This window comes from Sander vitreus, chromosome 7 (genome assembly GCF_031162955.1).
Source record: "Sander vitreus isolate 19-12246 chromosome 7, sanVit1, whole genome shotgun sequence".
NCBI classification, from domain to species: Eukaryota; Metazoa; Chordata; class Actinopteri; order Perciformes; family Percidae; genus Sander; species Sander vitreus.
Genome location: NC_135861.1, coordinates 16,828,681 through 16,843,358, shown reverse-complemented (window position 1 = coordinate 16,843,358; position 14,678 = coordinate 16,828,681). Strand labels below are relative to the sequence as shown.

Below are 14,678 nucleotides of genomic sequence, written 5' to 3'. Positions count from 1 at the left end.
CTAAACACACTAAATCGCCTTACTTTATACATATAATCATCCTGTCAATCAAAGTGGGTAACTTTTATCTCTCCTAACTTCCTCTCTCTGCCTCCCTCTCTTTAATTTCAGCCCAGTCTGGTTGTCATTACTCAGGGGGCAGTCAATGTGTTGCTATGCATGTGTCTACGTCTGCAGCAATGAGGGGGAGAATGGGAAAGAGAGAAAAAGAGTGCAGAGAGGGAGAGAAACCAATTCCAGGCTGTCCACCAACCTCTGTCTCACACATGGGAGAAACAGTGACAGGAAATTCCCTTTCGAAGCAGCTCCAGGGTGAAATGATAAAGGAATGAAGAAATGCAAACCAGAAATCCATTCGCTTATCATTCCATACGAGTCGCCGTCTCCCTTTTATTACCTCACTAAATACCAAACCAACAACAGTCGATTCAGCCACTGGCACTACCATTCCCCGGGAGTTGAGGGATATATTGACAGAAGTCAACTTAATTGGCACAAAATGCTATATGGCAGACCTAGCATGGAGTTTGGATCATCTAAGATATCGAGGAATGCTGCTGTTGTAAATTCAGTCAGGTGTTGACATGAGAGTTTTGCTAAATCTGCAGTGTAACTAGAATGAAAGTGCAAATCACTCAGGTCACCAGGAGTTCTGTCTGACAGTCCATATGTGCGCACCAGCATGCATGTTTTTGATTGTGCGTCAGTAGTAGTATTTCTACATGTAAGTGTCTTTGTGCATGTGTTTGTGTGCCTGTGTTTATGTTTGTGTGATCTGTCTCCCAGGTAGCAGGGACACAGCGTCCCACGTGGTTTAGCGAGTCCCTTCCTTGGCTCTGAACTCTGGACAGATGATCCCCTCAGATGCTCGCACAGCAAAGACCGGTATACTCACCCCCACTCTCCCACTCTCTGCTCTCTTGATGCTTCTCCCCAGTAATAAAAGTCATACTTTAAGGAAATAATATCCTGCAGCCATAAAAAGTTCTTCTCTCAGCATAAAGTGGCCATAAAAAGGCTCTCACCTCCCAAATTTGTAATGCGTAGAACTTGCCTCCCCATTTACACAGCAACACACACACACACACACACACACACACACACACACACACACACACACACACACACACACACACACACACACACACACCCTTCAGCATCAGTACAAGACTAAAGCAGGTCCATCTCTCACTTTGACATGTACTACATGTGGGAAGAATCTATGGAGTGCTCGGACTGATGAAATCAAACGAAAAACAAAAGCAAGCACAGAATAAAAGAGTTGAGTCATGATTTCATAGGAAAGGTGACACACATCACATCACAGTTGTATTCATGAAAAACATCACCACTAGTGACCCCTCCCATGAAATTAGTATTTTTTACAATGGTTTAAATAAATCTGAATGATTAGTTGTTTAGCGTGACAAATTCAAGGACTGACTTTGTCTCCAAAACTTTCCCATCTTGAGTTTTACAATTATACAAGTTTAATAAGCTTATGTGCTTTCTGTCCTGATATATCAGTCCTTCATAAACCACAAACAAACACTGTCCCTTATCTTGTCTTCTTCTATTAGTAAAACCCAAGATTTTGTGACTGACCCCAAAATAAGTACTGTTGCTCTGTCCGAGTCACAGGTGCAAAATATACAAATGGAGAAAATATCTTGGAGATCATTAGAAGATGTGAGATAAATTGCGCTAAGACTTTGTTGGCTAACAGCACAAGTCTGTCAGTAACTAGAACCAAAGAGACAGGCTCCAACACAATAATAATATTAATAATAATACATTTACAAATATACATGAACACATTAAAAAGCACAGCTACTGTACAATGAGATGAGTCAGCATGTAGACATTGAAATAGAAATGCTTCTCTGCTGTTGCTCTTCTTTGTTTTGTGGGATAGAAAAGATTGGGTATAGGCTTTTTTCATGGCTGAGAGGGCATGGTCTAAACAGACCATGGCAAGACAAATAACATGAGTCACCTCTTCAATCTCTGACTTGGCATTTTGAGAATAACAGCGGCTACAAAGAGAAAATAGATCCCAGATGATGGACCAAAAAAAAAGGAAAGGGGGGTATAAACCGATTTTTGGGACAGTTACACAAGGAGCAAAACAAACGCTTGAACAAAAGGAGTGGGCGAAGGGACAGGCTCACCATCTTGAGTTCTGGATGGGTAAAGGCAGCTGGGACTGGGAGAACTGGAATCTACTTGCACACATTGACCCACTCTGTGAGACGACACTCCTCGCACAGCACGTAGCAACACCAGTGGAACCTGCAATTGCAGCGCTCGCTGCGTGTCTGTTTCAGGATGTTGTGTCCACGGCCGCAGCACAGCGAGCCGCAGCTGTCTGTGCTGTAGCTGGTTTTGTTGCAGATGCGTCCTTGTGTACCCGGAGAGTCTACGGATGCATCACGCTCACAGAAATCAGGAGACTTCTCAAAGTACACCAGCTCTCTGGACATGGTTCGACGGTGGCCTCCGTTGAGTCCCCCTGTGCTCCCGCTGGCGCTGTTTCCTGTTCGAGGGTTGAAAACCCCATTGTTCTTGTTCTGAGAGTTGACAAAGATGGCTGACAGGAACTTTTCCTTGAGTAGAGAACCCACAACCCGGAACTCTGGAGACACATGCCAGCAGGTCTTAAACTGACAACTCCCTGATGTGCCATGACACTTGCACTTCCTCTTCATGTTGTCAGTCACTATCTGTGTAGAGAAATGTAAATTATGTAACAAATCAGAAATGCAACCCTGATGAGGATATATGCCAGAGATGAGTGAGACTGCTATCCGAGCAACATTAAGAACACAGTGGATAAGCACATTACTCACCTGTCGTCCCACCCGGTTGTTATGTATCCTCATGCGAGCGTGGATGTCTCTTGGAGACCCGCGGGAGTCGAGCCAGTCCCTGGAAAAACGGTCCCCAAAGCGGACGTCATGACTGCAGCCCCCCCACTCCCACGTTTCCTGCATGGAGCTAAGCTCATCTGGTAAAGGCTTGAGCGGGGCGGAGGGGTGGGTAGAGCGCAGGCTAGTGGGCAGGTCGCCATGGTGACCGTTTAGCTCTGAGGGTAATGACCGTGTCATCCTAAGGCCTACTCCACCCTTCTGCAGGGTCTGCAGCTGCAGCTGTGTGAGTTTCAGCCGGATCTTGTCATCATCCTGGCGACGCTTGGCCTCGCAGCCACACCCCCGCAGCTTGCCCATGCTGCAGGCCGAGGCCACAGAGTGAGCCACACCCGCTGCCAACAAGGCCAGAGAGAGGGCACTCTCGCGAAAACCTGGGAGCAGGAGATACAGTACACACTCAGCAAGTTGAAAATGATAAACAGTCCTGCGTCTGTGTGCAGAACAATCCCTACTCTCATACCTCCACCTCCACCACCACCCATAATCCCAGGTCACATTTTGACCATCATTAGCTTGCCTCAGGCTCTCACCCCTGTTGAGGATGGTATTGTGGGGGGGAAGCTTGCCAAGGCCCTCCAGTGAGGAGCAGTTCCAGCGCTGGTCCCGGAGCTGGTGCTGGCATTCGTGAATGGCCACCTGGATGCCCTGCAGAGCGGAGGCCGTCACATCGGGGCTCCGCACACACATCCGCATCTGACGTTTACTGAGGCCTGCCAACCTCAGGCACACTGAGTTAGGGGTTAGCACTGGATCTCCTGCCACCTTCAGGCTGAGGATATCATTACACAGCACCCTGCAGAGAGAGAAAGAGAGGGAGAGAGAAAGTTTTTTTTTTTTGGGGGGGGGTCATTAGAGCTGGTCAGGAGTTCATTAGTCAAATCCAGAGAAGTATTTGGCAATGGAATGATGTTTTGGATACTTAAGAAAATCAGAAAAATACAAAACCATGGAGATTTAAGATGGATATACTACAAAATGTATCTAATCTCTAAGGGCTTTCCCAGACACACATAGCAATAAAATGCACAAGTACATTACTACAGAGTTTCTACAGATGATGCTTAAGGGACAAATACAATTCTAAACATATCATCCAGCCGTGAAGTCCCAAAAGCGGAGAGTTAGGCCTACTTGCCAAATACATCTTATGGAGAATTAAAAATAGTGGGATTGTTAATTCTGGAATAGGCAACAAATCTAAAAAATAAACATTGATTCCAATGCTTCAATATTACAAAAATGAAATCAAAGACAGATGTTTCTCTTTTTAACTAAATATGTTAAATATTCGTTTCAATCATACAGTCATACACAATAACTTCCCTCAATTCTTGCCGAATTCCATATAGCAAGAACCCGCATGTAACATCAACTCTCCTGACGCTCTCAAGTGCACTCACGTTAATGCAGGTGACATAAGTGCTGCTGCCAAAATCAAGAATTGGTCCCAACGGAGTTTGTTTGATAGCTCCATTTTGTAAAGCGTCTTTCGCGACGTGACATTAAAACACTGGTAATAAAGTCCTGTATTGAATAAGAATATCACAAAAGGAGAAGAGTGGAGTATTATCGATGCACCGCCAAACCGAAGAGTGAAGACGGAGAACAGAGGAGCTCGAGGGCGAGAGTAAACGGGAGGGGGGAGAGGAAGAGGGGAGGGGAGATGCCTCCACAGGCGGCTGTTTGCAAAATATTGGACAACAAGAAAGTTGGATCACCAGTTGATCATTTTATCATTTGAGAGTGTGATAATTCGTCCAAGCGTAAAATGACTTCTCCAAACTTTTACGCGCACCACAAGCCGTGCGCTAAAATACTGGATTCCTATAAACATAGGCTATTTAATAGGCTATAGAAATATGAATGTATTCAGACTTGCTTTTTATTGGTGGGTCGGTGGATTATGTATGATAGACTTCCATTTCATTCCATTCCATTCCATTTGGAGAGAAAGAACAAAGAAACGCTCGGTAAAATGAAATATGGAACGTCAAAGAAGATTTTGTCATAAAAGGGATGAGTTAAATGATGAACGGGGGGGAGGGTTCCACTGTACGACAGGGAGGCAGCAGCAGGCAGGCGGCTCCGCTAACAGACCCTCCAACAATACTGTTTTAGGCATGTGCTCCCCCTTCCTCCCACCTCCATCAGAGCGGCTGTTCCTCATTGTTGCGTTTGAAACAACTTCACTCCAAAGTCTTTATTTCAGAGTATAAAATTATATAGACTACATAAATTACGGGAGTGACAGCTCGGATTTTTTGTGTGATTATTAATCACATTATGGCGTCATGCTCCAACAAAATGCGTTATAGTACGTAGGGCCACGATGGCTTTTAAATACATCTTATGCTTATTGAAGACTACCAAACAACTCAATTCAATATCTCAATTATCTATTCAAATTCGTGTTTCATGCTCAGTAATGACCAGGCCAATGAAACCAGATACTCAGGTCAATTAACATATTTATCCAAATTAAGCATCTTAAACAATCTCTGCTACTAAATAAACAGGCCAATCACTCAAATAGTGAGACTGCTAAGTATATCGCAAATGTTTTCTCAAATCGGACTTATAATAATAGACAATGCTGTTTGAATCGAGAAGGTGCATGTGCTTTACTTTCATAAAATTAAGTTAAAACCCCCCTCGAACACGGTTCGCATAGTGACACCAATTCATCTAATCTCCTTCCATTCCCTAAGCTGCAGCAATGAAAAGTGCATTAGCATTCTGCCTTGGCGTGTATATCTAAGTGGCTTAAAAAGTGATTTGAAGTTGATTTGTATATAAAAGGCCCCCTTTATCCGGATTGAAGCTCTAATCTGCTCGGTGTCGCATGACTGCTCCAGGAAACTCGTTTGAGCACCTTCATATAAGGCTGGAGTATAAACGTAGGATGGCTGTCATTAAATCCTTTTTACAAAAGCCCACTTCCTTTTACTGTCATCTGAGGGAGGGGGGGGGAGAGAGAGAGAGAGAGAGAGAGAGAGAGAGAGAGAGAGAGAGAGAGAGAGCGATGGAGAAGATGGGGAGGGGGGGATTATTCAAGATACAACCTCTGCAGTGACTAATGTGGAATATGCAAATTAGCAGATACATGTCACATAATGAAACATTCACCCATGAACCAACATGGAGAAGTTTGGGGACACTGAAGCCTGCTCCTAGTCTGGGGTTAGATGGAGATGCCGCAAAGTGGCTCAAGCTGTGATTACACTGGGCTACATGTGCGTCGAGGGAGGTCTGCAGGCCAGATGTTTGGAATGTTTTTTATTCTTACTCGTCCCCTCTTTTCCTGGTTCATCATACATCAGACTTCTGATTGGAGGCCGTATTTCATCTCTCCCGCGCTCGAAAAAATATTTAAGTAGCCCAGCAGGCAGTGTGAGTTATATGACAACTAAGATCGTATTGCGTCTTTCTACGTGCAAGTGTCGTGGTGCGTGTGCGCGCGCGTGTTGAGCAATTAAGACTGGTGATAACAGTTTTGTTTATTGGGTCTGATCTAAATTATCTAAATATAGGCTATTACGAGACCCTCATAAAAAGGTTTTAATTAATAGTTGGTGTCATAATGTAAAACGATATTTTTAAAGGGATTAGTGTAAAAAGGAAACGAAGTGAACAGAAATGTCTTTATTCACTGCACATTTTGGGAGCGCATTTGGAGAAAGGAGGAGGAGATGCGGTTAGGGAGTAGGCTAATCCAACCACCGGGTAAAAAAAGGGCAGTTTTAGATGGCTCATATTCCGCTGTAACTGTATTGCACCGTGACACCAGCTTTGAGCAGCGACGGAGCACCAAACCAGGCGCACCCACAGCATTTGTACCAACACATCACTGCTTCAGGGGCACTTCTTCTTTCTGCAAGACTGGATGGAAGAAAGCGCACGGCCAGTGGGAAAATACTCTCAGCTGCACACATTAACAGGGAATCGATTATGTGATGACCGTGAGATTCCACAAGTAATATGCGCAACTCTTTGGATTGTCCTATTTTTTCTCTTCCTTTCTTTTTTTCTGCCCAGTTGTGTTTCCTTATTCATTGTGCGCCCTATGAAGAGCATTAACTATCCCTCCCTCCAATCCTATTGAAAAGGCTCCGAAAAAAAACAGAGGGAGATGAGAGCAGCAAATCCCTTTTTTATTCCCCTCGTAGCGCTCAATAAGAGAAGAATGTGTTGCCTATCAGTCACCGAGGGGATCAAGTCTTCGGGACTGTCCCACGCGTTCAATGCGCCGTGCAGAGCATCACTGAGAGAGACAGAGTGAAGAGGACTGCAGCAGCAGTAGCATCCTGCCTGGACACTTGACATCATTTAGCAACCTGTCTCCACTCAAGATCCATTTAAGTCAATTAGGGCGGTCTGCTTCTCTCACCTTTCAAGTCCTCTTACCGGACTGTAGCGTGGTGAGTATATACACCTTGCAGCATTTTGACCATAATTCATTAGATCATAATCAGGGTGCAAAATTACCTTTTTTTTGTCCACCAGCCAATGTTCAAATTTTCAACATTGTTTTTTTTTTGGGCTGGTGAGTGAAGCAAATTTCCCAGCCACTTGCATAATTTAGCATTTAGCTGGTGGTTATGATGGTGCTAATTTTGTACCCTGATTATAATGATAAAATATATTATCATATGGAATCAGTTGTAAGCAACTGAGATGTGGGAAAACTGTGGGAAGGCTTCTGTCTATTTTTTCTTGTTTTTAGGCCGATTGTTTATTTTAAAGCTATTTTCATTTTGTTATAAAGTGTGCATATCTGTGCTGGAGTGAAAAATTCAAAGATATTTGGAACTAGGCTATAACTTGGTCTGAGCTAAATCTATTTAACATTTTTTTCCTTCTCATATTTGACTTGACTTGAAGACACGATGAGGAGTCTGGCGCTGCTGTTAGGGGTGAAAGCCGCCTGCATCCTGCTGGTGTCTTCGCTCTCAGGCACAGGGGCCGTCAACAACAGCGGCCGGTGGTGGTGAGTTCACCAGATAGCCTACTACATTCATTTAGTTATCAGCAGCGTATTGAAAACTTCCTATTTAACGCTGGTTTGAGCGGGGAAGATCCTGCGCTACCGTATGAACGGTGTTTTATTGGGCTGCCACATTCCATGCTGCATGCTCGAAATAATGTGTTAGTTTTGGCACCGTTCACAACTTCTGTTCAGCCTTTGAAAAAGAGCAACCGCATGATATTAAATCTTGTGGGGTCTATTTTTAATGTATTGTCCTTTCAGTGGAATTACAGCAGACTATTAACAAATTAACGAATTACATTTGGTTTACCTTTTATTTGCGGTAGATTTTATTTTCTCTCTCTCTCTCTCTCTCTCTCTCTCTCTCTCTCTCTCTCTCTCTCTGCTTCCCTGTCATTTGGACTTTGTGGTTTGAACACGAGACAACATTTTTCAGTCCAATGTGGGATAAATTAAATATGGATTTATTTCATAGCTGAAAGGAATCCCATTCGAGGTCTTATCCAGGGTCGTGCTGATCAAATAGACTACTGTACATTGCTACATTGTCTGTACAGCGACCTAAAACTAAAACTGCTAATTATTTTGTTATGGAAAACAAAACTAAAATAGGATCTGTAGTTTGCGTCAATGGGCATGTTGTCTTGCTTTTGTTTAAAAATCTATAAACTGTGGGTTGGGTTTGTTGAGGTAATGATTTAACGAAAGATTTTGTCGTTTTGCGGTGTCATTAGATGGACAGTATTTGCGCACAACGTCAGGCGTTTTCAAATATTTAAAATGTCAACTGAAATCCAAGAAAACATAGGAGTAAAAAAAATACACTGCGGAGTTGTAGGGATGAAGAAAACATCCAAAAAGACGGCACTATTATTAATGTTCCCAGGCCTAGGTCAGCCCTCCAACAGGCCAAGACTCGCCCTCTTTTCCGGATAATAATGCTTAACAGAAGAAGCAGCCATTACACTACAAGTGAATCAAAAAATGTTGACAGAAATCTCACATAAATTGCCAGCAAATGAAGTGGAAAATTATAAAGCCTGTGTACTGAAACACTCAAACTAGAAATGTTTTGAAACCTGACCACCACAGTGAGTGCATTAAAGCCATAATGTGAAATGTGTATAAAACTGGAGAAGCGCAGGTGCAATATTTGGACACAAATGGTTATAAAGCCAAATAAAAGAATGTTTTCTGATATCATGTGGCAGAGGGTCAACACACATTGAGTTAAATAGTATTATAAAAAAAAAGCAGAATGGTTATTGTTATTTGCTACTTGTATCATAAAGCATAGTCTACAGAATATGAGTTTTTAACATTTTTGGTAGAGAGCATTTTACACCATAAACCTAAAGGTCTAATGTTTGTTGACTTGTGACCTTTTGACAGGATGGGCATATTTGTAGGTGAGATTGGACACTCATCTAAAAGTGTAGCCCACTTCTCCTAAGCTTTTTGGTTTATCACATAGGACAAACAGAAAAGAAAAGAGAATTATGTTTAACAGGACAACACAGATGCAAACCTGTGAGGGAGGATTTCCTGTGAGTATGCCACTTATTACAGGGCATAACAGATGCTTAATATTTAGTAGAAGAATATGGTTACAAATTCTAATAATGAAACTGACACGTCATTGTATCTGGTTCAGACCCAAGTGATTTATAAACAGTAAGAAAAATATGTCATGTTATTTGCCAAGCCGACATTCTGACTCAGAGACTTTCCTCATTGTCTTGAAACAGTGTGTCACTGTTGTACATAATTAGAACTATAATTTTAAGAAGGCACAACACTCATGAGATGCCAAGACACATCAGTTTAAGAGTTTAGAGGGTCACTTATGAGCTACATGCATAAACTGCCAGCTCCTTGACTCTGATTTCCGTTGTTCTTCTGTTGTGCCAGGGGAATTGTCAATGTGGCCTCCTCATCCAACCTCCTCACCAATTCCAAAAACGTGCAGTTGGTCCTGGACCCAAGCCTGGCCCTACTGAGTCGTCGCCAGCGCCGGCTGATTCGGCAGAATCCTGGCATCTTGCACGCCATCGCCGCTGGGCTGCACACTGCCATAAAGGAGTGCAAGTGGCAGTTCCGCAACCGCCGCTGGAACTGCCCGACCACCCACAGCCCAGCAGTTTTTGGGAAAATTGTCAATCGTGGTGAGCCTCTCTTGTCTTTCTCACCAGGCATTACTTGGACAATTTTGGCCAGGATGTAAGGGAATCTCTTGTACACATTTAAAAGCCTTTGTCTCTAAATATTTTCCCATTTTAGCCAAAAAATTGGCAAAGCCAAGTCTAAAAGGTTGGAATTGGTTCTGACTGGGAAGTTTTGATGTTGTTTTTCAGGTTGCCGAGAGACAGCATTTGTATTTGCCATTACCAGCGCAGGGGTGACCCACGCTGTGGCTCGCTCCTGTTCAGAAGGGGCCATTGAGTCGTGCACATGCGATTACCGCCGCAGAGGTCCTGGAGGGCCAGACTGGCACTGGGGGGGCTGCAGTGACAATGTAGACTTTGGCCGGATGTTCAGCCGTGAGTTTGTGGACTCCAGCGAGAGGGGCAGAGATCTGCGCTACCTCACCAACCTACACAACAATGAGGCTGGCAGAATGGTAAGGATTTGATACTCAAACATGCCACAATTGCCTGTTTTTGTCAGAATTCCCAAGCGCTTCACATGTATTTGTGATTTACAATGTGTAAGATTTCATCAGTAGCCTTTGGTCTTCCTTTTTGCAGACTGTGTCATCGGAGATGCGTCAAGAGTGTAAGTGCCATGGTATGTCAGGCTCCTGCACCGTGCGCACCTGTTGGATGCGCCTGCCCAGCTTCCGCACAGTGGGAGACTTCCTTAAGGACCGGTTTGATGGTGCATCCAGAGTTGTTTATGCCAACAAGGGAAGCAACCGTGCCTCTCACAGAGCCGACCCCCGACATCTGGAGCCTGAAAACCCGGCTCACAAACCCCCATCTGCCATGGACCTGGTCTATTTTGAGAAATCACCAAACTTCTGCTCCTACAATGGCAAAACGGGCACTTTGGGAACTTCTGGGAGAACATGCAACAGCTCTTCCCCAGGCCTGGATGGATGTGAGCTGCTCTGCTGTGGACGTGGGTTTAAGACCTGGACTGAGAGTGTGACTGAACGTTGCCACTGCACTTTCCACTGGTGCTGTCATGTCAGCTGCTTGAACTGCACCAGTACACGAACGTTACACCAGTGTCTATGATCACAGGTGGACACCAAGTGAATATTTAGGCATATACGAAAGGCAAAGAACTTCTTAGCAAAACAGGTAGTTGGCTGAGAATGCCCATAGCACACAGGTGGTTTGAGATGTTAGGTAGAAGCTAGAAAAGCTTCAAGGCGGGTAAAGTGATACAGGGAACTCTCTGGCAAAAAAAAAAAAAAAAATCAATCAGTATTTTTGAAAACGGAAGATGGAGAAAAGCACAAATATATGAACAGGGTATAGAGGGAGTATATGTGCTTGCTCCTTGCTGTTGATGCTCAACAGTAATACAAGGGTATTTAAACACTAGAACCATCCGTGTAGAATGGAAATCATCCACATCCCTCAAGTGTTTACACTGTGGATAAATAGAATTAGAAGGGATGGTAATGATGTGGGGGAGAATCGATTGCTGTAACCAGGTACTACTAGAGCCTTCTTCTCCTCCACTGAGGGCAAAGACTGGACACAATGTTTCACAGATGTTTCTGTGGCCAGAGAGCCACAAACATGTGCTCCCATAAACTGGTGAAGACCTCAAACAAGAGGGGAGTTATTTAAAAAAAAACTATGTTTTGTTTTCTTTTGCTGAAGTTTGGCTTCTCTCACATGAGACTGTGTTACGTTTATCTCCAGGGATGGGCAGTCTGTTCCCAGCTTGTGTACTTAGGCCCTGGATGCAGCCCAACCACTTATAATTTCCTCACCACATTTGCCCTTTTTATTTAGATTTCTCTGGAGTTGAATACACCTCAACCCTGATTTGCCACTCTGACTTACCACAGGATGGTCCTGATGTTACATGTCTGGGGCCAGTGGCCGCCAAGGAAAATAGAAACTGACTGAACAAATCTTACTGAGGCAATGTAATTTGAATGTATTAACAATACACTGAATATCATGGCATGACTAAATGTAGTTTGGCAAATCTGATGGGGTCAATTAAAACCTGCAGAATCTCACCATGCTCTCAAAATGAAAACTAATGCTATTCTGAGACATACATTGAGGAAACAAAAAGACACGAAGTTCCTGTTAATACATGAGTGTATTAACATTAAACTTGGTCCAGGTTTAAAGTAGGCTTATGTGAATTAATTCATGCTCGGCTGGAAAAAGCAGATAATCGTTTTATTTTAGTTTTAACAGCCTTTCCAGAAGAGATCATTCTGTATATCAGCTATGAGAACCAAAATGCTGTAAATACTAAAATATATGAATATATTTATAATGACGTCATTTGTAAGTTTGCTGAATGATCTATGCACCTGTCAGTGGCTGGAGAATATGCCATCATTAGTGTCAAGTCGGGAGATGTTTTGGTCTTATGCCTTTTTCTATTTTTGGTGTAATGTAGCGGACACAAAACCAACTCTTACTAGAAACAGAACATTATCACGTCTTTGCTTGTTTCCTGTAAAAACACTTGTGTTCATGCACTGAATATTTACCTTTTTTGTATTAGTGTAAATACAAAATATTTATTTCTGAGGATTTTTATACTGTTATAGAGAGATGTAAGAGAATACTTTTTTTGGTAGATTTTAATCAACAGATTTAGGCTCCAGTTGGTTTTGTATTGTATGATAGAACAATAAAGTCTATATTTTCAATTAAGTTCCCCTCCTGAATGTGTCAAAAGATGCTATTATGTCTGTTGTAGTCTGTGTTTGAGATAGTTTTGACAACCAACCAAGTGAACATATAAGCCTGTCCCTGGGTGTCCTTTGCTTAATCCTATTACCACCACCAAAGCAGCCTCTTTCTCCAGCTCACAAAACATCTCTGCATCTGTGCTCCTAACCACAAGAGATGGCCCCTGCTTATCTAGCCACATACCTTATTTTATACAGTATTGGATTTTACTGCATTGAATGCTTTGCTTCATTTGCTTAATGTTGGAAAGAAATAAAAGAAATAGAATGACAAATAATGAAAACCTAGAGTCTCCCCCAGCCCCTGGCAACCTGACTAACCACAGGAGTCTGGAAAGCTTTGCACTTTCTCCTTAGCCCACCACAGCCCAGGAGCAGCCAGGGTCATCCAGATAGAGCACAGTAAGGTCACCAACACACTCCCAAAAAATACAAAGGTCCTATTAACAGAGCAACAAAGTTGTAGCTGTAAGGCCAGACAGGGTGACATAGGACCAAGGACAGGGATGAGGCATTTTCTGAATGACGTTGATGTTACAGGGCAAAAGCGAGGGAAAACAAGGGGCAAGAAGTTAAGTAATAAGGGGGATGAAGAGGATACAAATAACAAAACAGAGCAAACTGAATCAAAATACTGCAAATGATGCAGTCACAGGAGGGTGGACAGCCAATCAAAACAAAAAGATAAGGACTGAAAATGTATACTGATTACAGAGTAACACAACTGACTGCTCCACAACACTAATATTGACAACATACATGATTTGGCTTAAAGAACGATATAAAGAAAGAAAAAGTCGGGAGAAAGCAAAAGCTCACAAACGTGAAAATGATACAATCCTGGCCTTGAGAGAGAATTAATAGGAGATCATGGATACACAGAAAGAAACAAAAAAAAGAGAAGTGGCAGAAGAAAAGAAGAGGGAAGGCAGAGTTCAAATCCCAGGCGTGAGAGTGAGGTGGGAGAGTTGGTAGAGAAAGTGAGTGGAGGGGGTGCTGCCTGTGGGAGTGCTGAGGAGTCAGTGATAATTAGCTCAATTAGTGACAAAGGCAGTGTAATAAATACCGACTTAGTGTCTGGGTCCCTGCTGGCCTCTCTCTGCGCAGCCTGCGATGTGGCCATGGCCTGACGGACAATTCATTAAACTGACAAAATACCCCACCGTCCAGGCGTGACGCAGCGAGTTAGCCCCCTACAGGCCCAGCTCATTGTTCTAATTGTCTGGGCTGGAGTCACTTTGTGGCCGCCCCCTCCTTCACCCACCCCGCCTTCACGCTCTGCCTTCAGAAAACCCATGGAGTGAATACCCCTACCTTACTCTCAAGTAGGTGATCGGCAGGTTGGGGGGAAAAAAGCAGTAAGAGTTCCTTGGGGTGGGGCGGCTGGTGGGGGAGGCAGTGGGATTAGCGAATGGAGGTTGCCTGGGAGTGCTGGGAGCAGCACCGATCGGAATGTAGGAGAGATGAGTCCAGAAGCTCGGATGCAGGACAAAGCGAGAGTTAATAAGGAAAGATTGAAGGGGCTGGCGACAATGGGCTGCCACCCGAGTCGAGATGAAATTGCTTCCGAGGATTATTGGGAGAGGGTGTGAGCGTTGTAGGCTTTTTTTGTGTGAGTGTGTGTTTGGTTGGGCATTTTGTGTGTGCAGGGGCAGGGGGAGCGCTGGATTGATGGCTGCCCCTCTGGTTGGGGAGCAGGGGACCAGGGGAGGCTAACCGGCTGTTCCCACAGTCTGTTCTGCTGCAGCCACCTTTGACACACGGGGCTGCCAGGCGGCAAGCAGGCAGCCATGGTGAGAAGGGCACAAACAAAAACAACAGCTCCAATACATAAGTCACTCTCTCTGGAAGGCTGGTGGAGAAG

General features: G+C 43.8%; 2 protein-coding genes across 2 annotated transcripts; one reads left to right on the top strand and one right to left on the bottom strand.

Moving 5' to 3' along the window:
* Nucleotides 1-1,181: 1,181 nt before the first annotated feature.
* Nucleotides 1,182-4,503, bottom strand: wnt10b (wingless-type MMTV integration site family, member 10b). Its single transcript, XM_078255005.1, has 4 exons — nt 4,331-4,503; nt 3,461-3,723; nt 2,850-3,301; nt 1,182-2,723 (listed from the first exon to the last, which is right to left on the bottom strand). Exons 1-4 carry the CDS (start codon nt 4,402-4,404, stop codon nt 2,223-2,225), a joined length of 1,290 nt encoding a protein of 429 aa, XP_078111131.1. The 5' UTR covers nt 4,405-4,503; the 3' UTR covers nt 1,182-2,222.
* Nucleotides 4,504-7,816: 3,313 nt separating this feature from the next.
* Nucleotides 7,817-12,715, top strand: wnt1 (wingless-type MMTV integration site family, member 1). The gene is made up of 4 exons (XM_078255006.1): nt 7,817-7,917; nt 9,829-10,082; nt 10,272-10,537; nt 10,665-12,715. Exons 1-4 carry the CDS (start codon nt 7,817-7,819, stop codon nt 11,154-11,156), a joined length of 1,113 nt encoding a protein of 370 aa, XP_078111132.1. The 3' UTR covers nt 11,157-12,715.
* The last annotated feature ends 1,963 nt before the right edge of the window (nt 12,716-14,678 follow it).

Bases quoted from the DNA above. Each gene is read 5' to 3' on its own strand.
- wnt10b (XM_078255005.1), bottom strand. From the start codon at position 4,404: ATGGAGCTATCAAACAAACTCCGTTGGGACCAATTCTTGATTTTGGCA. The intron at 3,724-4,330 runs GTGAGTGCACTT...CTCTCTCTGCAG, and splicing joins CTTATGTCACCTGCATTAAC to GGTGCTGTGTAATGATATCC. The intron at 3,302-3,460 runs GTGAGAGCCTGA...TCCTGCTCCCAG, and splicing joins CAATACCATCCTCAACAGGG to GTTTTCGCGAGAGTGCCCTC.
- wnt1 (XM_078255006.1), top strand. From the start codon at position 7,817: ATGAGGAGTCTGGCGCTGCTGTTAGGGGTGAAAGCCGCCTGCATCCTG. The intron at 10,083-10,271 runs GTGAGCCTCTCT...GTTGTTTTTCAG, and splicing joins TGGGAAAATTGTCAATCGTG to GTTGCCGAGAGACAGCATTT. The intron at 10,538-10,664 runs GTAAGGATTTGA...TCCTTTTTGCAG, and splicing joins ACAATGAGGCTGGCAGAATG to ACTGTGTCATCGGAGATGCG.